The 25,368-nt window shown below is 48.1% G+C and overlaps 1 protein-coding gene and 1 gene segment (V, D, J or C); both read right to left on the reverse strand.

Annotated features, from left to right (window-relative positions):
- LOC122420176 overlaps positions 1-25,368 on the reverse strand; it is a 224,880-nt gene that overhangs the window by 103,150 nt on the left and 96,362 nt on the right.
- Positions 1-25,368, reverse strand: part of LOC122420342 (immunoglobulin lambda-1 light chain-like) — a 204,835-nt gene that overhangs the window by 96,814 nt on the left and 82,653 nt on the right. The window contains exon 3 of one of the 7 annotated variants that reach the window (XM_043435455.1): positions 17,294-17,299. The exons of the other annotated variants lie outside the window; for them this stretch is intronic. Coding sequence (XP_043291390.1) covers positions 17,294-17,299 — 6 coding nt within the window. The remainder of the gene's footprint in view (positions 1-17,293; positions 17,300-25,368) is intronic. 7 annotated transcript variants of the gene reach the window in all.

Genomic DNA, 25,368 nt, shown 5'->3' on the forward strand with positions numbered 1-25,368 from the left:
ACCCTCCATATTAGACATCAGCGCTCAAGCTAGACAGGGGTGCACCTGGAGGAAAGTTCTGCCTTTTCTTTTCAAATCAATCCTCAGGTGACATTTCTCTATTTCTGACGTGGACATTCCCCTGCAGCCACTGGAGTTCTGTGTCAAGTAGGAGGTTTATGTGTGCCTGGTCCAGGTTGTCACATGGTTATTCAAATTTTCTCCAGGGAAATCTTTGTATGAAAGTTCACTGATTTGGTAGGACACCCAGAAATTTCCTCTTGCATCTCTAAGAGTTAGGACAGTGGCTTGCTTAGCAAACCAGTGAGATGGTCTGGATTTCTTTTTTTATGTGAAGGAGAAACATATCCAGCCAACAAATCATGAGTCAATAGCTGTCCAGGTAGCAACCCAGTTCCTCCCCGGACCTTGTCTCAGAGGAAGACAAGCCTTTGGTGTAATTGAGGTGTTTGCTCTCGAGGCTGGGGCAGCACTTTGAAACAGAAAGGTGTTCCTGGTGGCCCTCGTCACTTACAGCACCTACACACGGGCACAGCCTGAGGGGTCTGGGATTCAGACGCAGCGCGGGGCCAGTGTGATATTGCCTCTGAGGTAAGAATTCGAAGGGCAGGGGTGACATGTGGTCAGGTGGTGGCACGGGGCAGTTTCTGGGTAATAAATCTGGGTATCTGCAGCTGCTTAGCCCAGGATGGAGCCTGAGGAGCAGGAGCAGGATTGACACAAGTGGGTTGAGACCACCCTTGGCCTTCACCACTTTATCCGGGGCCTGAAGACCTTCAAGGAGGTTCAGCAGCTGCGGGTGGCTGAAGGTCCTCTGGGCCTGAGCCCTGTCTACTGTCCCCCGTGGTGACCGGTCACTGCCGTCCCCAAATATCTGCAGATTTTCTGCTGTGAGTGCAGCACAGGATTTAGGGAGCGGCCTTGATGGGGAAAGGCAGGGGCTGAGAGAGTGAATAACAATGCCAAGTTCTCTTGGGGAGGAAGAGGTTCTTTCTGGTGGAACTTGAAAAGCATTCTCCTGAAGTCTCAGGTTAAAGAGGCCTTGCTGGAAAACGCTGGATCAGCATGGCTGGACGGACTTGTGAAGGTCATCGCTGGCTCAGCCTCTGCTCTGGTCTTTGTCCCCAGTGTGCTCTGCCCACGGTCAGCTGAGAAAGGAGCTGCTCTTCCCACGGGGACGGGACACCCTGTCGGTGGAGCTGATCCAGGCTCTGGGCTCCTGGGCGGGGAGGAAGGTGGAGCGGGCTACGCCAGGCTGATTCAGCCCCTCCGAGAGAAGCTGTGTGTGCAGTAGGTGCACTGGATCAGACCATACGGAGGTCCTCAGTCTTGTCCCCAGTGATGGTGAGGGCCGCTCTGCCCCCAAGGATGGAGTGTAAGGAGTGACTGGGGGTGGATGCAGGAGAGGGTGACCGTCGGCCTGGATGACAGCGTAAGGAAGGGTCTTGAGTCACCACAGGCTGGGAGCTGACGGCCAAAGACAACAGAAGGAGACATGCATGGGCACCATTGTTATGGCACCTCCTCCACTGAGCCCCTTGCCCAGGCCCCTCCCCACCGCCCAGGACTCTGCCCTGACTTGAGCAGAGGCCCACGAAGGGGACGGTGGCCCAGGACCGGCTGGCGAGGCTTCCACCTGCACTGCCCCCGAGGGCCTCGTGGCTGGGGCTGGTCTCCTTCACCTTGAACTCTCCTCTGACTCTTCAGTGAGGGGCGGCCCTCAGGCCCACCCCCACCCCCAGCTTCCTGCCTGCACCAGGGCTGGGTCCCAGTGGGGACCCCTGTCCGATGAAGGGTGGGCGGAGGGGGGTGGTGAGGGCCTCGTGTCTGCTTTCCTTCGGCTGTCCCCGGGCATGAGGGCCCTCATGGCTCTTGACACATGCGTGAGGACCACTTACGGAAAATGAAAATGGCGTCAGATGAAAAGATACACAGCTGGGCCAGTTCCCACAAACGGAGACATGGACTCACAGTGCCCCCTGTTACTCAAAAGTCTGAAAGTCTCCTTTTCTCAGACTCCAGGCCTGATAGACTTGACCATGGGCCTCTGGTTCACTCGCTCTAAAATAAGCTTCAGTCTTTTTTTTCTTTTTTTAAGTACTTTAAGCTTTTTTTTTTAGAAAATTTATTTATTTATTTATATTTCTTTTTGACTGCACCGAGTCTTCATTGAGGAGTGGGCTTTCTCCAGTTTCGGCAGGTGGGGCCTACTCTCTAGGTGTGGTCCCTGGACTTCTCACCGTGGAGGCTTCTCTCATTGTAGGAGCACGGGCCCTAAGCGCTTGGGCTCAGTAATTGTGGCGCACAGACTTAGTTGCCCCGAGGCACGTGGAGTTGTAGCTCCTGGACCAGGCATCACCTCGTGGCCCCTGCACGGGCAGACGGACTCTTAACCACTGGAGCAGCAGGGCAGTGCTGGAGCAGGATGTCATCAGCCACCTTTTATAGGTAGCAGTGTACATGTGTCTAGGGACTCCTGATAGTCCCTTGGACTGCAAGGAGATCAAACCAGCCCATCCTAAAGGAGATCAGTCCTGGGTGTTCATTGGAAGGACTAATGCTGAAGCTGAAACTCCAATACTTTGGCCACCTGATGCGAAGAACTGACTCATCGGAAAAGACCCTGATGCTGGGAAAGATTGAAGGCAGGAGGAGAAGGGGACGACAGAGGATGAGATGGTTGGATGGCATCACCAACTCAGTGGACATGAGTTTGAGTAAGCTCCAGGAGTTGGTGATGGACTGGGAGGCCTGGCATGCTGCAGTCCATGGGGTTGTAAAGAGTCAGACTCGACTTAGTGACTGAAATGAACTGAAAGGAACGTATGTCAATCCCAACCTCCCAATTTATCCCTGCCCTTTCTCCCTTGATTTTTTTTTCTATTGATATATTTATGACTCAGTGTCTGCTTAATAAATAGATTCAAATATACCAAGTGTTTTAGATCCCACATATAAGTGACTTCGTATGATACTTGTCTTTTTCTGACTTGCTTCTCTCAGGATGACTATCTCTACATCCATCCATGCTGGAAATGTATTTTTTCACCGAGTTTCTCACCATGTTCCTTCCCAGTCGGGGATCGTGCAGCCAAACCCCAATGATGATGTATAGTTGGATGTCAGGCCCTTCCTCCTTGGGTGCACAGCCAGGTACACTGTGGGGGGTCCACCCATGGGGAGGATGTCCTCTTACTGTGTCCTTCAGGGACGTTCCAGAGACAGGCCTTCACGTTGTAACTGTCCACGTCTGTGCCCTCTGCAGTACATGGCTAGGTGGATCAGATAGCACCCAGGGCACAGTGGACAGTATAGGCCACATGGTGACTCTAGTCGTGATCTGGAGGAATAACCACAGAACGGATTCAGGGACCCACAGGAGCCTCTGTGAGACACACCTGAGTAGAAACTCCGCTGATCGCCCCATCTCCACAGGCCCCTGCTCTGGAGGCCAAAGTGGTGTTTGGGGGGTCTCAGAAACCAATATCAGTGCAGAGCCAGTGTCCAGTAGCCCCTGAAAAGTCTGCTTTGCCCCAATGGAGTTACCCTGAGAAAAGGCGGCTGGTCCCTTTGAGAAAGACTGGGAGAAAGATCATGGTGTACATCCTTGGTAGTTCACTAGAGTCCTTGCTCAAGGAGACTCAGCCTTTGCTTCGTTCATGGAGTTACAGGCTTGTAAACTGGCTTAATCTCAGTGGGATCTCTCCAAACCTTTGGGCTTCCCCGGCAGCTCAGTTGGTAAAGGATCTGCCTGCAGTGCAGGAGAGCTGAGTTCGATCCCTGGGTTGGGAAGATCCCCTTTAGAAGGAAATGGCAACCCACTCCAGTATTCTTGCCTGGAGAATCCCATGGACAGAGGAGCCTGGCGGGCTACAGTCCATGGGGTTGCAAGAGTAGGACATGACTTAGCAGCTAAACCACCACCACCACCAAGCTGGCTCCAGGCTGGAAATTGATCCAGGCTCTGTGACTCGAGTTAAACTTTTGTTCACTTGACCTAGAAGGTTTGGGGGCTAAGTAGGAGTTTGGGGGTGGTTATCGCTAACTTGTGTCCTACTCTTGCAACCCCATGGACTGTAACCCTCCAGGATCCTCTATTCCTGGGATTTCCCAGGCAAGAATTCTGGACTGGGTTGCCATTTTCTTCTCCAGGGAATCTTCCCCACCCAGGGATTGAGCTCCGGTCTCCTGCTGGGCAGGTTGATTCTTTCCCACTGCATCACCTGGGAAGTCCCCTCCAAGTGTGGGTAGCAGGTCTTAAAGCACAAATCTATTCTAACCTTATGATCTCCCTACATGTTGAGTTCCTTTGTGTTCAGGCAGACAGGTCTGGCTCCTCTAGTTCCCTCACTAGTGAGAGGGTAACAGGAAGGAAGGCTTCGGGTCTCCAAATGGAGGAAATAGGCTTCAAGTGTCAGGCGTTTTTTCTCTCTCTTAAGGGCCAGGAGGAAACAAACTACAAGTGTCAGATTTTTTCCCTTCTCTATACAAAATTATTAGGAGGTTTCTTTTACAATCTATGTTGCCATGATGACACCGGGTTCGACCAGAGCTTAACTTTTCTCAAACCTTGAGCTAACCAGTGCGTTTTCTTATGGAAGTACTTTGCTTAAGCTGTGTTAATGGACTATATATTTACCCTAAACTCTGTTTTTCTTCAAGTTGATTCTGCCTAAGTCTCAGAACCATAATGGCTTAACAAACCAGTATGTTTTACTCATGCAAATGTTCTCTTAAGCTATGTTAACGAGACTACGTATTTGCTTGGAAATCTAGCTTTCTTTAAGAATCACGTCAAATGTTCTATGGCTTGGGGTGACTCACCTTGGGCCAACATTATCTCAAAATGCATGTTGTGGGTGAGGGGCCTGGTGCCACTCTCTGAGTTGTGAGACGTTTCCTTTTAGCAGCCTGCTCATAGGTTTATAACTTCTTGCTAAAAACTAGCAAGGGGGCACTCTTTCTGCCTGCTTCTGATGTCTATGTCAGAAGCTTTCTCGATCTCTTTTATACTTTAATAAAACTTTACTACTCAAAAGCTCTGAGTGATCAAGCCTCGTCGCTGGCCCTGGATCGAATTCCTCTCCTCCGGAGGCCAGCCATCCCGGCGTCTTTGATGGCTCAGCAACAGCCTTTCCCTAAGGATCACGTTTTGGACTCTGCTTCCAGTAACTAATCAACCAAACCACTGGGAGTCCCTTGCGCCTCCTGCCACCCCGGCCAGCTGCAGGTGACATGAAACGCAGAGCCCTGCCGAGGGAGCCCAGGTCCGTGAATCCAGCTGACCCAGCTTTATGTTCCCCCCACTACCCACCTCCCTTCCTGTCCCCTCCCCTTTGTTCCAGGGGTTGCTGGCCCTGTGAGAGAGGAGACCCAAGCAGTTCCTGCACTGCAGTGTCCCTCTGTGGCTCATACTCTCTACTCAGCCCAGGAAACTGCGGGGCCTGATTGCAGTTGTTGGTGTAGAAGCAAAGGGGGGCAGCACGGGAGGGGGCCCAGTGGAGAATCAGCACAGGTCCACGTGGCATCCTCCTCAAGAACCGTGACTATTTTCTTGGGTCATGCTCCCACTCAGATGCGGCTTAAAGAGGAGGGACCACAACCATGAAACCACCCCTTCCTCTTGTCTTCAGATCCCCTCTCAGCTGCCGACGCTTCCACATCAGATGCAGACGAGCAAGCTGCAGAGTCAGAGTAATGGGGAGCCTGCGGCCTCAGGCGGGCTTTGGTCTCACTTCCCCATGAACCTGAGCCACTGTGGACAGCGCTTCTACCGCCATATGAGCTGCAGTGCTAGTCGGCCTCGTCCTCAGCCCGGAGCCCAGACAGGGTCAGGGTGGCAGTGTTCCCGGACTCGGAGCCAGAGAACCGATCAGGGATCCCTGGGGGCCGTTTGTTGAGATTATATATCAGAGTTTTGGGGGCTGAGCCCAAGAGCTGTTAGTACAGCCAATATAGTTATAACCCCCCGTGTCACTGCTGGTCCCAGCACAGGAGATGGTGACCGTCTGTCCCAGATTCCTGGACACTGAGGGAGGCTGAGTCAGTTCAGACTGGGCCCAGGACCCGGCAAAGAGGAGAAACACACTCTGGTCAGTTCCCTGCTGGGGCCCAGGTCACCCTGAGGACAAAGACACCAGGGATCAGACACCAGACTCCAGACACCTGGGGTCCCTTCCCTGGAGGCCTCACCTGAGTTCTGAGTGAGGATGGTGATGAGGAGCAGAGCCCAGGCCATGGTGGAGACACCCCTGACGCTGCCTTCTGAGCCCACAGCCCTGGGCTTGGTCCCCATACCTCTCTTATCCGCTCCCCCAGAGGAGGGCAGGGCCCCCATGCAAATCTGCTTCCTGCTCCTGACCCTCCTCACCCCCTCTGCTCACCTTTTCTGACCCGGCCCTTTGTTCTAGATACTTCTGCAGCCCTGGACAGCAGAGCTTCCTGAGAATTAACTCTTTCACATGTTGAGTGAGGACAGACCAAGTCCATGACAGGATGTGGGGAATGAATCCAGGGTTTCCTATCTTTCCACAAGTCATCGTGGTTCCTGGGAGAGAAATCCCAGAATGTACCCTCTGGGCTGATCCGCAAAAAAGAGAACTGGGGCCCCAATAGCTAAAAGATCCAGCTGTCCCACATTCCAGGAGTCAAACGCAGAGCTGGGGACCATTACCCCTCAGCTCCTTCTGTTTTAAAAAACTATTGTTAAAGGGACTTCCCTGCTGGTCCCGTGGTTAAGTCTCTGAGCTTCCACTGCTTGGGGCTTGAGTTTGATCACTGGTCTGGGAACTAAGATCCCGCAAACTGTGAGGCACAGCTAAGAAGAAAAAGTAAAAGAAAAAACAAAAGATTCTATTGAAGTATAGTTGATTTACAATGTAGTGTTAATTCTGCTGTAGAAGAAAGTGATTCGGTTATACTCACGTATACATTCTTTTTTCATGTTCTTTTCCAACACGGTTTATCACAGGATATTGAATACAATTCCCTGCGCTGTACATAGGACCTTGGTGTTTATCCATCCAATGGATAATAGTCTGTTCTACTTGTCCCAAACTCCCAGTGGGTTCCTCCTCGACCCCCAACTCCTTCTTGTCCCCCTCTCTTTGGAGAGTCCTCATGTTCCCCTCCATCCTCTCTCCGCGGTGCTCTGAGTCTGAGACCTGAGCCTGAGCCATTGGCCGTTTGTTAGCACTTCTGAAGGTAACTCATTGGAGCGCAGATGCTTCGGGACATAAAAAGGGATCTGGGAGAAGCAGCTGTTGAAACTTCACTTGTTGTTGTTTAGTCACTATGGGGTCTTAACTCTGTGTGACCCCATGCACTGTAGCCCACCAGACTCCTCTGTCCATGAGATTTTCCAGGCAAGAATACTGGAGTGGGTTGCCATTTCCTTTTCCAGGGGGTCTTCCTGACCCAGAGATTGAACCTAAGTCTCCTGCATTGGCAGCTGGGTCCTTTACCCCTGAACCCCTGAGGAAGCCTGTTGAACCTTCACATGGGACAGTGTAAGCCACCAGGACCTTCCCAAATCCTGGCCTTTACTGCCCCCTGGTGGCTGCAGACGTTGCCAACCAAGCCCAGGGAGGCAGCTGAGTGGCAGCTGGAAATCCCTCCCTCCTGCCCTCCCCTTCCCATCCAGCTCAGTACCAGGCCCCGCCCTTCCCCCCACCCCCGCCCCCACCCCCGGCCCCGATCCCCTCTAAGCTCATGTCTCTTTGTGCTTTAACTCCCTCCAGGATGGGATGTATCACCTGCCCCACCAGGTGGATGGACCCTCTCCCGAGACTGTATAACTCATCCCACCACAGCCTAGGCACCAGGTCACCTGTGAGGCAGCTGTTTATACCGAGTGCCACACATTTCAGAAGCCCAAGAGAGGTGACTCCGTGGCCAACGGTGGGCAAAGCTAAAGGGATCCCCTTTCCATTTCAAGTCCCACAGAGGCATTCTTTGCCCTCTCTGTTTTCTTCAGAGAATCAGTTACAACCTCACTCTTTAAAACCATGGTCTCGTTTGGGTTTTGTTTTGGTGTTTTTCTGTTTCCACCCTAAAACTTATGAGCAGGTACCTCCTTGAGCATTGCACCAGCAGCCGCTCAAGGACAAATGTTTGTTGAATGAGTCTGGACGAGGGGAAGGAGGGGAGAGCTGAGCCTCCTGGTCCAAGATGAAAAAATTAAGTTTTTATCAGCTGTGTTCCAGGTGACAATCCTAGGTCCAGATGGAACAACAGTATGCTTAAAATGGTGCTTAAAACTCAACATTCAAAAAAACTAAGATCATGGCATCTGGTCCCATCACTTCATGGCAAATAGATGGGGAAACGAAGGAAACAGTGACAGACTTTATTTTCTCGGGCTCTAAAATCACTGTGGACGGTGACTGCAGCCACGAATTTAAAAGATGCTTGCTCCTTGGAAGAAAAGCTATGATAAATCTAGACAATGTATTAAAAAGCAGAGACATCACTTTGCTGACAAAGGTCTGTACAGTCAAAGCTGTGACTTTTCCAGTAGTCACATACAGACATGAGAGTTGGACCCTAAAGAAGGCTGAGCGCTGAAGAATTGATGCTTTCAAACTGTGGTGCTAGAGAAGACTCTTGAGAATCCCTTGGACTGCAAAGAGATCAAACCAGTTCATCCTAAAGGAAATCAACTCTGAATGTTCATTGAAAGGACTAATGCTGAAGTTGAAGCTCTAATAATTTGGCCATCTGATGCAGAGAGTCGACACACTGGAAAGACCCTAATGCTGGGAAAGATTGAGAGCAGGAGGAGGAGGCAACAGAGGATGAGATGATTGGATGGCATCATTGACTCAAAGGACTTGAGTTTGAGCAAGCTCTGGGAGATGGGGAAGGACAGGAAAGCCTGACGAGCTGCAGTCCATGGGTTTGCAAAGAGTTAGACATGACTTAGCGACTGAACAACAATATATTCATCCATCCATCCATGTGTGTAGCTGGACACCTCCTTAAGCTCTATTAGCTCACAGGCACAGGGATGTCTGGCGGAATGGCAGGGGAGAGCGAGGAAAAACAGCCATCCCTACTGCCCTGCCTTTACTCTTAGCCACCAGGAGCTGCCAGTGGCCTCTGGTTAAAGATTTAGGGTCTCTGGGATGACAAGGACACAGCGCCAGACCCCACCTTTAGAAAAACACAGCCTCACAGTCTGAGGATGCCAAGTGTTTACAGGCTTGAGTGAGGACTCAAAGGAGGCCCCCCAGGCCAGCATGAATGAGGAGGGCTCTGCTTGGCTTGTAACCCTTCCAGGCAAGACTCCTCAGCCACCTAGCTCTTACATCTCTCCAGAAACCAGACTTTGTCCCCTCCAGGGGCTGGGAGGAAGAAAGTGCCAAAATCATCCTGGATTCCGGGTACCTGGTGCCCCCTGGTGGCCCAGACATAACATCCCCAGATTTGAGGGGCACCGCTTGGGAGGGTCCGGCCCACATTTTCTGTGTCCAGGCCCCGTCCTGACTTTGTCTGAAGGGGACCTTTGGTGGAAAGAGGAGAAGCCTGTGCTCAGGACCAGCTCAAGCTGAGGACATCCAAGGGGCTTTGGAGATCAGACACAGGTGAGGAAACCAGATGCAGGAATTGTTTAGTTTCTGAAAAAGCTGAAAATGAATCGGGGGATGGGGCAGAGGACTCAAGTAGACAGCACTGCCTGCCCTCCACAAGGGCAAGGAGGCAGAGTCGCTGATGGGGTGGCGTGGAATGGAAGTTGGGGGTGGAGTGGGATGAAGGTGCCCCTAAGATCTGGAGGGTGAGGGGTAGAACGAGGCATAATCTGGAGATAGGACAGTCTAATTGACCCTGGTCTGCAGTCTCCGCTGCCCCTGGGATCACAGAAGTGGCAAAGTGCAGAGAGTAGAGGGCATTGGAATGGTCAAGGAGAGGGACATCTTATGAGGGAGGTGGGGGAGGGGCAAGAACCACTGCTCAGGGGGCTCTGACACCCCACCCACAGGGGAAAAGGGGTTTTGGAAGCACAGACCCAGAGGGTGGGGTGGGTAGAGTTGGTGGTGGGGGCGTTCTATGTCTCAGCCCCTCCCTCCAGATCTCAGGGGCCCCTTTCTCCCACTCCACCCCCGACTTCCATTCCACGCAGCCCCATCAGCGAATCTGCCTCCTTGCCCCTGGGCAAGTGCCACCTCCCAGCAGGTGGCCTGAGTCTGAGCTATGGAGGACAGCTGCTGAGCCGAGGCACCGGTGAGCGCAGGTTTTTCTGGATTTCTCCCCAAATAGTGCACCCTTCCCTCTTCCTCCTGGTCATCTGACCTGGCAGGACCCCCACACCTGCTGAGTCCCGGGACAGTGGAGAATGGTGCCTCTGAATGGAAGCTCCTGTCCTCTGCTCTCATCCCAGGCCTTGTCCACTGCCCAGAAGCAGAGTGGGCAGTTCCCACCTTCAGGTGACTTCCAAGGGCACACTGCCCTACCAGGCTGGCCCAGGGACGTCTTAGAAAGCCCTGGACCTGCAGCCACGGCGTCGTTCCCATGACAACCTCCCATGGCCTGCTCTGTGACACCCTTTTGAGCCTAAGTCACTGCACGTGGAAAGGAAAAAGCAATCTAAGACCTCTGCCAATGCTTCAGTTCTTGAGGGAGAAACTGAGGCTAGGAAAGTGAAAGTTGGTGACTTAATTTCTGCCAAACATGAGGCATTGTTTGCTTGTCCTTCCGATTTGACATGCAGCTTCCTGGAGAAGCTTGAATGAAGAGAATTGTGATAAAGAATGAAGATGTCCCAGAGGCAGTGATGCCAGCAGATACCTTCACAAAAAAGAAACCTGGAAATAACGTCAGGCCTGAAAGCCCAAAGCATGAGACATTAGAAGCAGATCCAGGCTTAGGAAGCAGAGTGACAACTCTGCAGGTCATACATAGGGAGGATGCTCACCCCCAGTTGAAAGTTATATGCTGAGAAGAAAGAAGCAGAGTTGAAAGGACTCTTGCTGATTTCTTTGCAATGAAATGAAACACTTTAATTCTCAACTATTAAAATCACAGCATACTAAAAAATATAGCTTTATTATTTTTGTTTCTCTAAACAATTACAACAGTAGAAGAATGGTGTGCTGTAGTTCATGGGGTCGCAAAGAGTCAGACATGACTTAGTGACTGAACAACAATAACATATTATTTATATATATGTATACAAAAGCTTCTCTACTACTCTTGATAAAAACTTGAGAAAGAATAACAACAAAAAAAGAAGAGATGAAGAAATTGGAAAACCTAAACTAAATGAAATGGGAACACTGAATATGAAACTGAAAAAGTGAAACAAACTAGATAAAAGGAAAAGATCGTCATATAAGTCCAGTTGCTTTTAAACCTGGCTGCTCATTAGAAACATATCTACAGCTTAGGAGAAAAAAGTAATACCTGGGCATTTGTATTTTTCAACAAATTCCAAGATAATTATGATAGTCATTTGGATTTTTAAAACTGACTACAGGTCTTTCTATTAAATGGTAATTTTGGTGACCTAGAATTCTATTATTTTTCTGTTGATCAGTCATGATAAAATGGTATTAATGAGTAATAGTTAGATAATCACATTAGTAAAAGATGTTTATAAGTTTTCACAATCAATAGCCAAACCAAAAAATAAAAAATAATTACAATTGCAAGCCATAATGGGAACGTGATTCACCTAATAATACGAAATAATTGCATTCAGTTTGCAGAAAAGGGTGATGTAGTAAGTGAAAGTGCATACAGGCACATGTTTTCATCCTCCAGCCAGTCTATGTCTTTTGGTTTGTGCATTTAACCCATTTACATTTGAAGTAATCATCGTATATATGACCCTATTACCATTTTGTTAGTTGTTTTGAGGTTTGTTTTGTGTAGGCCTTTTCCTTCTTTTGTATGTCCTGCCTAGAGAAATTCCTTGAGCATTTGTTGTAAAGCTGATTTGTGGTGCTGAATTCTCTTAACTTTTGCTTGTCTGGAAAGCTTTTGATTTCTCCATCAAATCTGAAGAAGAGTTTTGCTGCATAGAGTATTCTTGGTTAAAGGTTCTTCCATTTCATCATTTTAAATATATTGTGCCATTCCCTTCTGGCTTGTAGAATTTCTATTGAGAAATCAGCTGACAATTTTATGGGAGTTTGCTTGTATGTTATTTGTAGTTTTTCCCTTATTGCTTTTAATATTTTATCTTTGCCTTTAATTTTTGACAGATTGATTACTATGAATCTTGAGGTATTCCTTGTTGGGTTTATCCTGTCTGGGACTCTCTGCGTTACTTGGACTTGGTTGATTATTGACTTTCCTATGTTAGGGAAATTTTCAGCTATTATCCAGCTATTATCTCTTCAAACATTTTTCTCAAGTCCTTTCTCTCTCAGATTTCCATGAACTCCTGGAAAGTGTTTTCTGCATTCTGCTGGTTATGGAAGAATTCTCCTTGCAAAAAGTTGTTGAGATGCTTGAAGAAGTGGCAGTTGGTTGGCAAGAGGGCAGATGAATATGGTTGATGAGGCAAAACTTTCATTAACACAATTCATTCACTTTTGAAGCAATGATTGTGTGACCTGTGTTCAGGCATTGTGAAGAAGAACTGGGCCCTTTCTGTTGACCAATGCCAGCTGCAGGCTTTGCATTTTTTTTCATGCATCTTATCAACCTGCTGAGCATACTTCTCAGATGTAATGGTTTTGCAGGGACTCAGAGAGCTGTAGTGGATGAGACAGGAAGTAGACAACAGTGATCATGACATTTCTCTGACAGAAGATTGATTTTCAGGAGTGATTTGCAACTTATTCTTGGCTCGACCAGAGAGCTAGATATTGCTGGTTGTCATATGAAAACCAGTTTTCAAACAAATCACAATCCCATTGAGAAATGCTTTAATGTTGTTAAGCAGAATAAGGGAACAATACACTTGAAAAGGACAATTTTTTGGATTTCACTCAGTTCATGAGTCACCAATTTATTGAGATTTTCCACATTTCCAGTTGCTTCCAATATCAAATGAAAGCAAAATGGTCTAAGAGGAAATGGAACAGAAAGAAAGAGATTATGAGGCAAAATATGAAAAAAAACAGGGGGCTCTGGGGTAAAATCAGACAGAAACTGGGAGGCAATTAGGTCACATGTGAAAGAATCCAGGGAGCCCAGAGGTCAAATCAGAGAGAATCTAGGGGGTATGAAGTAAAATCTGACAGAAACAAGGGGTTCTGAGGTAAAATCTGAAAGAAACTAGGATATATTCAGGTAAATACAGACAGAAATTAGAAGCTTCTGAGAGAAAAATCTAACAGAAAATAAAGGGATCTGCGGTAAAATCTGAAAGAAATGTTGGGATCATGAGGTAAAATCTGAAAGAAACTAGGGGGTTCTGAGGTAAAATCTGACAGAAACTAGGGGGTTTTCAGGTAAAATATGAAAGAACTAGGGCTTTCTGAGATAAAATCTGAGAGAAACTAGGGGGTCCTCAGGTAAAAATCGACAGAAACTAAGGGCTCTTGAAGTAAAATCTGGGAGACTAGGGATGTCTGAGGTAAAATCTGACAGAAACTAGGGCTCCTGAGACAAAATGTCAAAGAACCTAGGGGATTTTGAGGTAAAATCTGGCAAAAATTAGAGGCTTCAGAGGCAAATACTGACAGAGACTAGGGGTGGCTGAGGTAAAATCTGACTGAAGCTCAGGATTTCTGGGGTAAAATCTGACAGAAATTAGGGGCTGCTGAGCTAAAATCTAAAAGCATCTAGGGGCTCCTGAGATAAAATCTGGCAGAAACTAGGAGGATCTGAGGTAAATTCTGACAAAACTAAGGGCTCCAGAGGTAAAATTTGACAAAAACTAGGGGCAGCTGTGGTAACATCTGACAGAAACTTGGGACTCCTAAGGTAAATTCTGACTGACTTGGGGCTCCTGAGATAAAAATCTTACAGAATCTAGAGGCTCCTGAGGTAAAAATCCCACAGAAACTTGGGAGATCTGAGGTAAAATCTAATATGACATAAGGGCTCCTGCGGTAAAATCTGACAGAAATCTGGTACTGCTGAGGTAAATTCTGAATGAAACTGCAATTCTGAAGTAAAATCTGACAGAACCTAGGGGCTCCTGAACGAAAATCTGACAGAAACATGGGGCTCCAGAGGCAAAATCCGACAGAATCTATGGGCTCCTGAGGTAAAATCTGACAGAAATTCGGGACTCCAGAGTTAAAATCTGACAGAAACTAGGTGCTCCAGAGTTAAAATCTGACAGAAACTTGGGGCTCTTGAGGTTAAAAACTGACAAAATCTAGGGGCTCCTTAGGTAAGACCTGACGGAAACAAGGGCTCCTATGGTAAAATTTGACAGAAACTCGGGGCTCTGAGGTAAAATCTGACAGAAACTCAGGGCTCCAGGCATAAAATCTGACAGAAACTCACAGTTCCTGAGGTGAAATTTGACAGAAACTTGGGGGTCTGGAGGTAAATAAACTCTAACAGAAACTTGGGTCTCCTGAGTTAAAATTTGACATATACCTGGGGAACCTGAAGTCAAAACTGTCAGAAACTTTGGGCTCCTGTGGTAAAATATGACAGAAACTTGGTGCCCCTGAGGTAAAATCTGAGAAAACCTAGGTGTTCCTGAGGTAAAATCTGACAGAAACTAGAAGATCTTGAGGTAAAATCAGAGGGAAGCTTGGACGTCCTAAGGCAAAATCTGACAGCTCACAAGGAGTCCTGAGGAAAAATCAGACAGAAACTCGCAAGGCATGAGGTACAATCTGACAGAACCTAGGGGCTCCTGAGTTCAAGTTTGATAGACACTGGGGTTCCTGAGGTAATAGCTGATAGAAACTATGGGCTCCTGAGGTAATATTTGACAGAACCCAGGGGCTCTTCAGGTAAAATCTGACAGAAATCAGGGGCTCCTGAGTTAAATTGTGACAGAAACTAGTGGCTCTTGGTAAAATCTGACAGAAACTACCAGCTCCTCAGATAACTTCTGACAGGAACTAGGGGGTCCTGAGGCAAAAATCTGATAGGAACTAGGGGCTCCTAAGGTAAAATCTGATAGAAACTGGGGCTCCTGAGGTAATTTCTGATAGGAACTAGGGGCTCCAAAGGTAAAACCTGACAGAAACCAGGTGCTCCTGAGGTAAAATATGACAGCACCTAGGCCTCCAGAGGCAAAATCTGACAGACATAGGGGCTCTTGCGGGAATATTTGACAGAAACTCAGGGCTGCTGAGGTAACATTGGATAGAAACTGGGGATGTAATTTTTGACAGAAACTATGCAATCTTGAGGTAATTTCTCACAGGAATTAGGGAGTCCTGAGGTAAAATTTGACAGAAACTAGGGGCTCCTGAGGCATAGTCTGACAGAAACTAGCAGCTTCAGAGGTAAAAATCTAATTGAAATTAGTGGCACCCGAGGTGAAATCTGACTGAAACTAGGGGCTCCTGAGGTAAAATCTGACAGAAACTAGGGGCTCCTGAGGTATAATCTGACAGAAACTAGCAGCTTCAGAAGTAAAAATCTAACTGAAATTAGTGGCACCCGAAGTAAAATCTGACTGAAACTAGGGGTTTCTGAGGTAAAATCTGATGGAAACTAGGGACTCCTGAGGTAAAATCTGACAGAAACTAGGGGCTCCTGAGGTATAATCTGACAGAAACTAGCAGCTTCAGAAGTAAAAATCTAACTGAAATTAGTGGCACCCGAAGTAAAATCTGACTGAAACTAGGGGTTTCTGAGGTAAAATCTGATGGAAACTAGGGACTCCTGAGGTAAAATCTGACAGAAACTAGGGGCTCCTGAGGTATAATCTGACAGAAACTAGCAGCTTCAGAAGTAAAAATCTAACTGAAATTAGTGGCACCCGAAGTAAAATCTGACTGAAACTAGGGGTTTCTGAGGTAAAATCTGATGGAAACTAGGGACTCCTGAGGTAAAATCTGACAGAACCTGGGGTCTCCTGAGGTAAGCTCTGACAGAAACTCGAGGCTCCTGAGCAATATCTTACAAACCTAAGGGCTTCTGAGGTAAACTCTGACAGAACCTTGTTGCTCCTAGGCTGTGACTACATTTGTGTGAAGAATTAGAATAGGCAGAAAGTCCATGAGTGGTTTATAGGACTGAAATACTAGGGAGAGTTGTTGACTGGAGATGGACGATGTATTTCTCTTATGGGGAGGAAAATATTCTAAAGATAGAGTGTTAGTGGATGTTCAAATTTAAGAGTATATTATAAACCATAGGATCATTCACCTTAAAATGATGTATATTATGGATTGTGAATTGTATGTAACAGAGACTATGAAGATTCTGGTGCTGATAGATAAAGTCATTCTCAAATGATTCAGAAAATAAATGTTTTGCATCCAGAGCATGTGCTGTGTGAAGGTGGGTGTGTGTGTGTAAACTTATAAATTCAGGAAGAGACTGTGAGAAAACAGGATCTAAGAAAAGCAAATATAGCAACGTTTAAAACATAGTGAAAGTTCTAAAAGCTTCTGTATAGAACCTCTAAAATTATATTGAAGTTTGTAATTACTACAAAAAAAAACCAACCCAGCAAAACCAAATGAAAGCCTGAGTTTAGGAGGAAGGGCTGACTGAGTTCAAAGGATGTATTGGTCTCACTTCCCCATGAACTTGGAGCACTGTTTACAGTGCTACCACTTCTATATGAGCAGGAGTAATAAACAGCTTCATCTTCAGCCTATGTGGCCCGATTCCTAACAGGCCACAGACCTGTACCTGTTGAAGACCTCTGTGATAATGGATGGACTAACTTGTAAGTGCATTATAAACCACTGAACTCTATACCTTAAATGAGGACTGTCACTTGATGTGAACACTGTTTAAAATGAATGTACTAAGCCTTAGATGGCGATTGAATGCAACTGAAACCCGTGATTCAGGAAATGAATGTTTTGTTTGCCATGTATGAATATGCTGAGTATACATACTTATGCATTTGTATATTCATGTGCACATTCAACTACATGTACATATATGCAGAGAGAAAATGAGAGCTAAAATCAGATAATGAGAATCAAGTATAGTAAAATATTAAATACAGATGGATCTGGGGAAAGAATATGAATCAGTTCTTTGTGAAATCTTCTAATTCATTTAAGTTTGTAATGTTGACAAATAAAGTGATAACAAAGAAGGGACAAATGAAATTCTGCAAGTAGGTGTGAAGGTATTTGAGGGACTGGATGCAAAGAGCCGACTCTTTAGAAAAGACCCTGATGATGGGAAAGATTGAAGGCAGGAGGAGAAGGGGACGACAGAGGATGAGATGGTTGGATGGCATCACTAACTCGATGGACATGAGTTTGAGCAGACTCTGGGAGACGGTGAAGGACAGGGAGGCCTGGCGTGCTGTAGTCCATGGGGCTGTAAGATTCAGACACGACTAAGCAACTGAACAATAACAGTGAAGGTTTTGGTCTCACTTCCCCATGAGCTTGGACCACTGTGCACAGTGCTATCACTTCCAGGAGAGCTACAGTAGTAACCAGCCTTGTCCTCAGTCTGGAGCCCAGAGATGGTCAGGGTGGCTGTGTTCCCAGACTTGGAGCCAGAGAAGCGATCAGCGATCCCTGAGGGCCGTTTACTGACATCATAAATCAGAGTTTTGGGGGCTGAACCCAGGAGCTGTTGGTACCAGCCAACTTCATTATAATGCCCCACGTCACTGCTGGTCCCAGCACAGAAGATGGTGACCGTCTGTCCCAGATTCCTAGACACTGAGGGAGGCTGAGTCAGGAAAGAGGAGAAACACACTCTGGTCAGTTCCCTGCTGGGGCTCAGGTCAGCCTGAGGACAAAGACACCTCGGATCAGTCAGAGGTCCCCGGGGTCACTTCCCTGGAGGCCTCACCTGTGCCCTGAGTGAGGAGGGTGACTGGGAGCAGAGCCCAGGCCATGGTGGAGATGCCCCAGATGCTGCTTTCTGAGCCCCCAGCCCTGGGCCTGGTCCCCAGACCTCTCATCCCCTCCCCCACCATGCAAATCTGCTTCTTGTACCTGCCCCTCCTCATTCTCTCCTCACCTCTGACCTGGCCCTGGACACTGAGTCTCTGCATGTGCAGGGCTCCTCTGAGAGGATGGAAACTCTTGGACATGTCATCCCTCGTCAGGACACTGACCAATACAGGCCCAGGAATTGTGGCCATCTTGGGAGGTCCCTGTCCACTCTGGGAGTGGACATGTCCTTGGCCGATAATCCTGACAATCGCTCTCTCGGTTTTGAGGGTGGAAGTTGAGGTCCCCTGAGGAGTTGGAATTACTTAAAGATTCAATTCCATTTTCTCTCAGCACCACAGGAGATCTGGGGTGTCTATCTCCTCCCCCAGTTATCCCCTCCACAAGACGGACCCCCTGTAGTCCTGTCCCCTGCCTCAGCAGGGCTCTGAAGATGAGCCCTGAGACCTTTATTGTCGGTTGTAGTCAAGGGCTCATAAAACAGAACAAATGGGTCACTGCACCCCGCACTCCCTTAAGGGGCTCAGAAGGCAGCAGCTGGGGCTTCACGCAGGTAAGGAAGCCACACCAAAACCTCCCCACACCCAGGCCCTTGCTGCCCCCTGGTGACCTCAGATCCCACTGACGCTATTACAGTCAGGGAGCAGGTCTCACCCCAGATGCCACGGGGGATCCTGGGACCGCGGTCTCTCTGTCACCTCTGTCGTCCCCACTGGGACACACAGCTATCAGACAGGTGCAGCCTCTCGCCAAATTATGCACAAGGGGCCAGGACTCAGAACCCTGTTCGGTGTTCAGTAGCTAAGACCCTTCCCGGCAGTGCTGTGCCTGGCTCCTGTGGGGTGCTGGGATGGGTCATGACCCTATTCCAGCCAAGGTGATTCGATCATGAAGATAGAGACCTGTGCATTTATAGGAAAGGAAAAAAGATAAAAAGCAAAGATTTTTAAAAATAATAATGATGAGAATATTATAATTGGATTGAGCTTTCTAGGAGGAGGACTGGATTAGTCAGGGTTCTCTAGGGAAACAAAACAAATAGAAATATATACATACATAAATATAGTGAGGGATTTTTTTTAAAGGTTTATTTATTTATGTATTTGTTATTTTATTTTTCATTTTTGAGTGCACTGGGACTTCCTTGCTGTGCTTGAGATATTTCTAGATACGGCGAGCGGGGGCATCTCTCTAGCTGTGGTGCGCAGGCTCCTCATTGCGGTGGCTCTAGGGTGAGAGCGTGGGCTCTAGGGTGAGTGGAATTCAGCAGTTGCACCTCCCGGCTCTGGAGCAGAGGCTCAGCACTTGTGGCTCTCTGGCTAAGCTGCTCCGCGGCACGTGGGATCTTACTGGAACAGGGATTGAACCCTTGTCTCCTGCACTGGCGGGTGGATTCTTCAACCGTGGGCCATTAGAGAAGTCCCTGTAATGGAGGATTTTATGTATGGAATATATATATATATATATGCATTATATTTATATAAATATAATATATATATAGAAATATGTACATAGAAAGAGAGATTATTGTTGATTATTGAGCAGGCAAGTCCCAGGAGCTGCTCGCCTCCTGCTGTGTAACCTGGTTCCTAACAGGCCACAGACCTGTCTTAAGGGAATGGAAGTGGCTGGACTGTGGGGTGATAATGAATGGACTAACTTGTAAATGCATTATAAACCACTGAACTATATACACCTTAAAATGATGACTGCCATGCCATTTTACATGAACTCTGTCTAAAATCAATGTACTAAGCCTTAGATGAAGACAGATGCAACCTCTTTCCAAAGGTTTAGAAAATGAATGCTCTGTTTCCATGTGTGTGTGTGTGTGTGTGTGTGTGAACTATACATATTTATGGACACGTACATCCATGCACACTTTCAACTACATATATATATACAGAGAGAATTGATGCTTTTAAACTGTGGTGTTGGAGAAGACTCTTGAGAGTCCCTTGAACTGCAAGGAGAGCAAACCAGTCAGTCCTAAGGGAATTCAGTCCTGAATATTCACTGGAAGGACTGATGCTGAAGCTGAAGCTCCAATACTTTGGCCACCTGATGCAAACAGCCGACTCCTTAGAAAAGACCTTGATGCTGAATAAGATTGAAGGCAGGAGGAGAAGGGGGTGATAGAGGATGAGATGGTTGGATGGCATCACAGACTCAATGGACAAGAGTTTGAGCAAGCTCCAGGAGATGGTGAAGGACAGGGAGGCCTGGTGTGCTGCAGCCCACGGGGTCACAAAGAATCAAACATGACCGAGAGACTGAAAAACAATACAGAGAGGGAATGAGAGATAAGCTGATATAATGAGAAATAAATATCAGAAAACGCTAAATGTGGATGGATCTGGGGAAAGATATGAAGTAGATCTTTCTGAAATCTTCTAATTCAATTAAGTTTGTAATGATTGGCAAATAAAATAACAAACAGGAAACAAATGAAGCTCTGTAATTAGGAGTAAAGGGGCTTGAGGGAGCTCAGAGGAGGTTTTGGTCTCACTTCCCCGTGAACTTGGATCACTGTGCAAATCGTGTCCACGTCTCTGTGAGCCACAGTAAGAGTCAGCCTGGAGCCCAGACATGGGCAGGGAGATGGGCAGGGAGATGGGCAGGGAGATCGTGTTGCCAGACTTGGAGGCTGAAAAGCAAACAGGACCCCTGAGGACCTTTTACTGACATCATACATCAGAGATTTTAGGGCAGAGCCTGGGTGCTCCTGATACCAGTAAACCAGACTCCAACCCCCGATGTCACTGCTGGTTCCAGCACAGGAGAGGGTGACTGCCTGTCCTGGGGTCCCAGACACTGAAGGAGGCACAGTTCCCAGACTGAGCCCAGGATCCAGCAAAAAGGAGAAACACACCCTGTTCTATTCTGCCTCAAGTCACCCTGAGGACAAAGACACAAGTGATTAACCAGAGTTCTCCAAGGTCCCTTCCCTGGAGGCCTCACCTGAGCCCTGAGTGACGAAGGTAACAAGAAGCAGAGCCCAGGCCGTGGTGGAGATGCCCCAGACGCTGCCTTCTGAGCCCCCAGCCCTGGATCTGGTCCCCACACCTCTCTTATCCCCTCCCCCAGAGGAGGGCGGGGCCCCCATGCAAATCTGCTTCCTGCTCCTGCCCCTCCTCACCCCCTCTGCTCACCCTCTCTGACCCGGCCCTTTGTTCTAGATACCTCTGCAGCCCTGGACAGTAGAGCTTCCTGAGAATTAACATTTTCACATGTTGAGTGAGAACAGAACGAGTCTATGACAGGATGTGGGGAATGAATCTGGGGTTCCCTATCTTTCCACAGGTCATCATGGTTCCTAGGGGAGGAATCCCAAAATGTCCCCTCCGGGCTGATGCGGCAAAGAAGAGAACTGGGGCCCCGATGGCTGAAAGATCCATTTTCCCTTCCTCACAGGAGTCAAATGCAGAGCTAGGAACAAGTATCCCCTCAACTTCTGGTTTTGTGGCTGTGCTGGCTCTTCAGTGTGGCTTGCGGGCTCTTTAGTTCTGATGCATGGAGTTAGTTGCTCTGTGGCCTGTGGGATCTAAGTTACTGACCGTGGATGGACCCTGCATCCCTTGCATTGTGAGACTGATTCTTAACCACTGGACCACATCGGAAGCCCTCTTCAACTCCTTTAAAAAAAAAAAAAAATTGTTTTTGAAGAGCTGTCCCTGGCAGTACAGTGGTTAGGATTCCACACCAACACTGCTGGGGGGCTTGGGTTTGATCATTGGATGGGGAATGAAGATGCTGCATGTCATGCAGTGTGGCTAAAAATTTTTTTAAAAAAATAAACTTTTTAAAAAGGAGAAAAAGCAAAAAAATATTGAAGTATACAGTTGACTTACAGTGTAGCGTTAATTTCTCCTGTTCAGCTAAGTGATTCAGTCATATGAACACACACTTTCTTTATCATATCCTTTTCCATTATGGATTATCACAGGATATTGAATACAATTTCCTATACTATGCTGTAGGACTTTGGTGTTCATCCATTCTGTGGATAATAGATCGGCTAGTCCCAAACTCTGGCCCCCCAACTCCTTCTTGTCCCCCTCTTGGGGAGGATCCTCATGCTCCCCTCCGTCTCTCTACAGTGCTCTGAGACCCAAGTCTGAGCCCTGGGCCATTTATTAGCACTTCTGAAGATGATTTATTGGAGCACAAACATTTTGGTACATAAGATGGGGTCTGTGAGAAGCAGTTCTTGACACTTCATGTAGGACAGTATAAGCCACAAGTACCTTTGCCAAATCCTGGCCCTTGCTGCCTCCTGTGGCCGCCTGCAGGTTTAGCTGTGTAGTCGTGTCTGACTCTGCTACCCTGTAGACTGTAGCCCAGGCTTCCCGGGTGGCTCAGCTGGTAAAGAATCTGCCTACAATGTAGGAGACCCTGGTTCAATTCCTGGGTCAGAAAGTTCCGCTGGAGAAGGGATAGGCTACCCACTGCAGTATTCTTGTGATGGCTCAGTTGGTAAAGAATCTGCCCACAATGCAGGGGACCTGGGTTCGATCCCTGGGTTGGGAAGATCCCCTGGAGGAGGGCAGGGCAACCTACTCCAGTATTCTTCCTGGAGAAGCCCCATGGACAGAGGAACCTGGCGGGCTACCGTCCATGGGGTGGCAGAGTCAGACATGACCGAGCGACTAAGCACAGCGCACACAGAGAGACTGTAGCCTCCAGGCTCCTCTGTCTACGGGAGTTCCCAGGCAAGAGTACTGGAACAGGTTGCCATTTCCTCCTCCAGGAGATCTTCCCAACCCAGGGACTGAACCTGAGTCTCCTGCATCTCTTACACTGGCAGGCAGTTTCTTTACCACTGAGCCACCTGGGAAGTCCCCGTGGCAGCAGATGGTGCCAACCAAACCCAGGGAGGCAGCAAAGTGGGGGGCTAGAAATTTCTCCCTCCTGCCCTTCCCCATTGGGCTTCCCAAGTGGTGCCAGTGATAAAGAACCTGCCTGCCAATGCAGGAGACATAAGAGACCTGGGTTTGATCCCTGGGTTGGGAAGATCCCTTGGAGGAGGGCATGGCAACCCACACCAGTGTTCTTGCCTGGAGAATCCCATGGACAGAGGAGCCTGGTGGGCTACAGTCCACAGAGTCGCAGAGTCAGACACGACTGATGTGATTTCGCTCCCACACATGCCCTCCCACCTCCCTCCTTCCTCATTCAGCTCAGTGTCAGGCCCCCTGACCCCGCTAAGCTCATTTCTCTTTGTCATTTAACTCCCTCCAGGATGGGGCGTGTCACCTGCTCCACCAGGTAGCCGGACCCTCCCCCAGGACCGTTTAGCTCATCCCATCACAGCCTGGGCACCAGGTCACACCTGCGAGGCGCGCGTCCATACTGAGTGACAACCGGCGCACAGAGAGGCGACTCCATGGCCAGCGACGGGGCCAGCTAAAGGCTGACCTCAGGGGTTGAAGAAGGAAGAGGAAGATGCTTGGGGGGAACTGATTGTTTTTGATTCATGACTATTGCTTGAGTGTGTTTTAAGCATTCTTTGTGCTTTTTTTTTTTAAGATTATTTTTTGATGTGGATCACTTTTTAAGTCTTTATTGAATTTGTTGCAATATTGGCTCTGTTTCATGTTTCTTGGCTTTTTGACCACAAGGCATGTGTGATCTTAGTTCCCCAACCAGGGATCGAAACTGCACCTCCTACATTGGAAAGCAAAGCCTTAACCACTGGATGGCCAGCGAACTCCATTTTGGGGCTTTTTATTTTAGAAACTGGTTAAGATAATAATGTCTGTTATTTAGGATAATACTAAGCCCCACAGTCTGTAAGCTGCAGACTCAGGAAAGCTGTCGGTGCAATTCAGTCCAGGTCCTGAGATCTGAGAACTAGAGTTGCTGATGCTGTTAAATCCCACGGTCTGAAGACAGAGAAAGATGAGATAACAGTCAGACCAGAAACGGGGGCAAGGTCCCCTCCCTCTGCCTCTTGTTCTACGCAGACCTTCAGTGGACTGGATGCATCTCCGCTCCTCCTTTGCTCCAAGTCCCGAGGCTTAGTACGCAGGGGAGGGGGCAGATGCCCTGGAACCGCCAGGAAGGGACTGGGTCGAGAGACCTGCTCTGCTAGTTAAGTTCCTCTCCACACATACCACACACGCCCCCGGGGAGGGGCCGCCTGCCCTCTCCACAGGCAAGCCCTGTGCCTGTAGGAGCCCTGAGTCCGAGTCCAGGGTGGACGGATGCTGCCCTCCCCCTGCGCTCATCTCTAGAGACCCCAAAAGCATTTTTCAAAGTGGCGATTCCCCCAAACCTGAACACTTGGCCTTGGGAACGCACACCAGCCATCCTGGGTTCTCTCCGAGACCTGCCTCGTCAGCTTAATCCTGCAGCAGACTGGGAGACCAGAGGCTGTGCAGGTACGGAATTCCTGGCAGTCCAATGGTTAGCGCTCAGTGCTTCGGGCCCAGGTTAAATTCCCGGTTGGGAAACTAAGATTTTGCAAGCTGTGAGGCATGGCTTAAAAAGAGAGAGATTGTTTTGTTAAGTCTCTCAGTTGTGTCTGACTCTTCGTGACCCCATGGACTATACAGTCCACAGAATTCTCCAGGCCAGAATACCAGAGTAGGTTAGTCGTTCCCTTCTCCAGGGGATCTTCCCAACCCAGGGATGAATCCAGGTCTCCTGCATTGCAGGCAGATTCTTTACTAGCTGAGCTACCATGACTGAATTTTTTCATATTTCTGAAATAAATCATATTTCCAAAGTAAGTAAGTCGAGGAAAAAGTCATGGAAGTTCAGTTCAGACACTCAGTCGTGTCCCACTCTTTGTAACCCCATGGACTGCAGGGGTTTCCCTGTCCATCACCAACTTCCAGAGCTTATCAAATTCATGTGCATCCAGTCAGAGATGCCATCCAACCATTTCATCCTCTGTCATCCCCTTCTCCTCCTGCCTTCAATCTTTCCCAGCATCAGGGTCTTTTCAAATGAGTCAGTTCTTTGCATCAGTTGGCCAAAGTATTGGAGTTTCAGCTTCAGCATCAGTCCTTCCAACGAATGTTCAGAACTGATTTCCTTTAGGATGGACTGCTTGGATCTCCTTGCAGTCCAAGGGACTCTGAAGAGACTTCTCCAACACCGTGCTGTCTAGGTTGGTCATAACTTTTCTTCCAAGGAGCAAGCGTCTTTTAATTTCATGGCTGCAGTCACCATTTGCAGTGATTTTGGAGCCCCCCAAAATAAAGTCTGTCACTGTTTCCATTGTTTCCCCACCTATTTGCCATGAAGTGATGGGACCAGATGCCATGATCTTAGTTTTCTGAATGTTGAGTTTTAAGCCAACTTGTTCACTCTCCTCTTTCACTTTCGTCAAGTTCAGTACAGAAGCAGAAGATATTAAGAAGAGGTGGCAAGAATACACAGAAGAACTGTATAA

Source organism: Cervus canadensis, chromosome 1 (genome assembly GCF_019320065.1).
Source record: "Cervus canadensis isolate Bull #8, Minnesota chromosome 1, ASM1932006v1, whole genome shotgun sequence".
In the NCBI taxonomy this organism is placed as follows: Eukaryota; Metazoa; Chordata; class Mammalia; order Artiodactyla; family Cervidae; genus Cervus; species Cervus canadensis.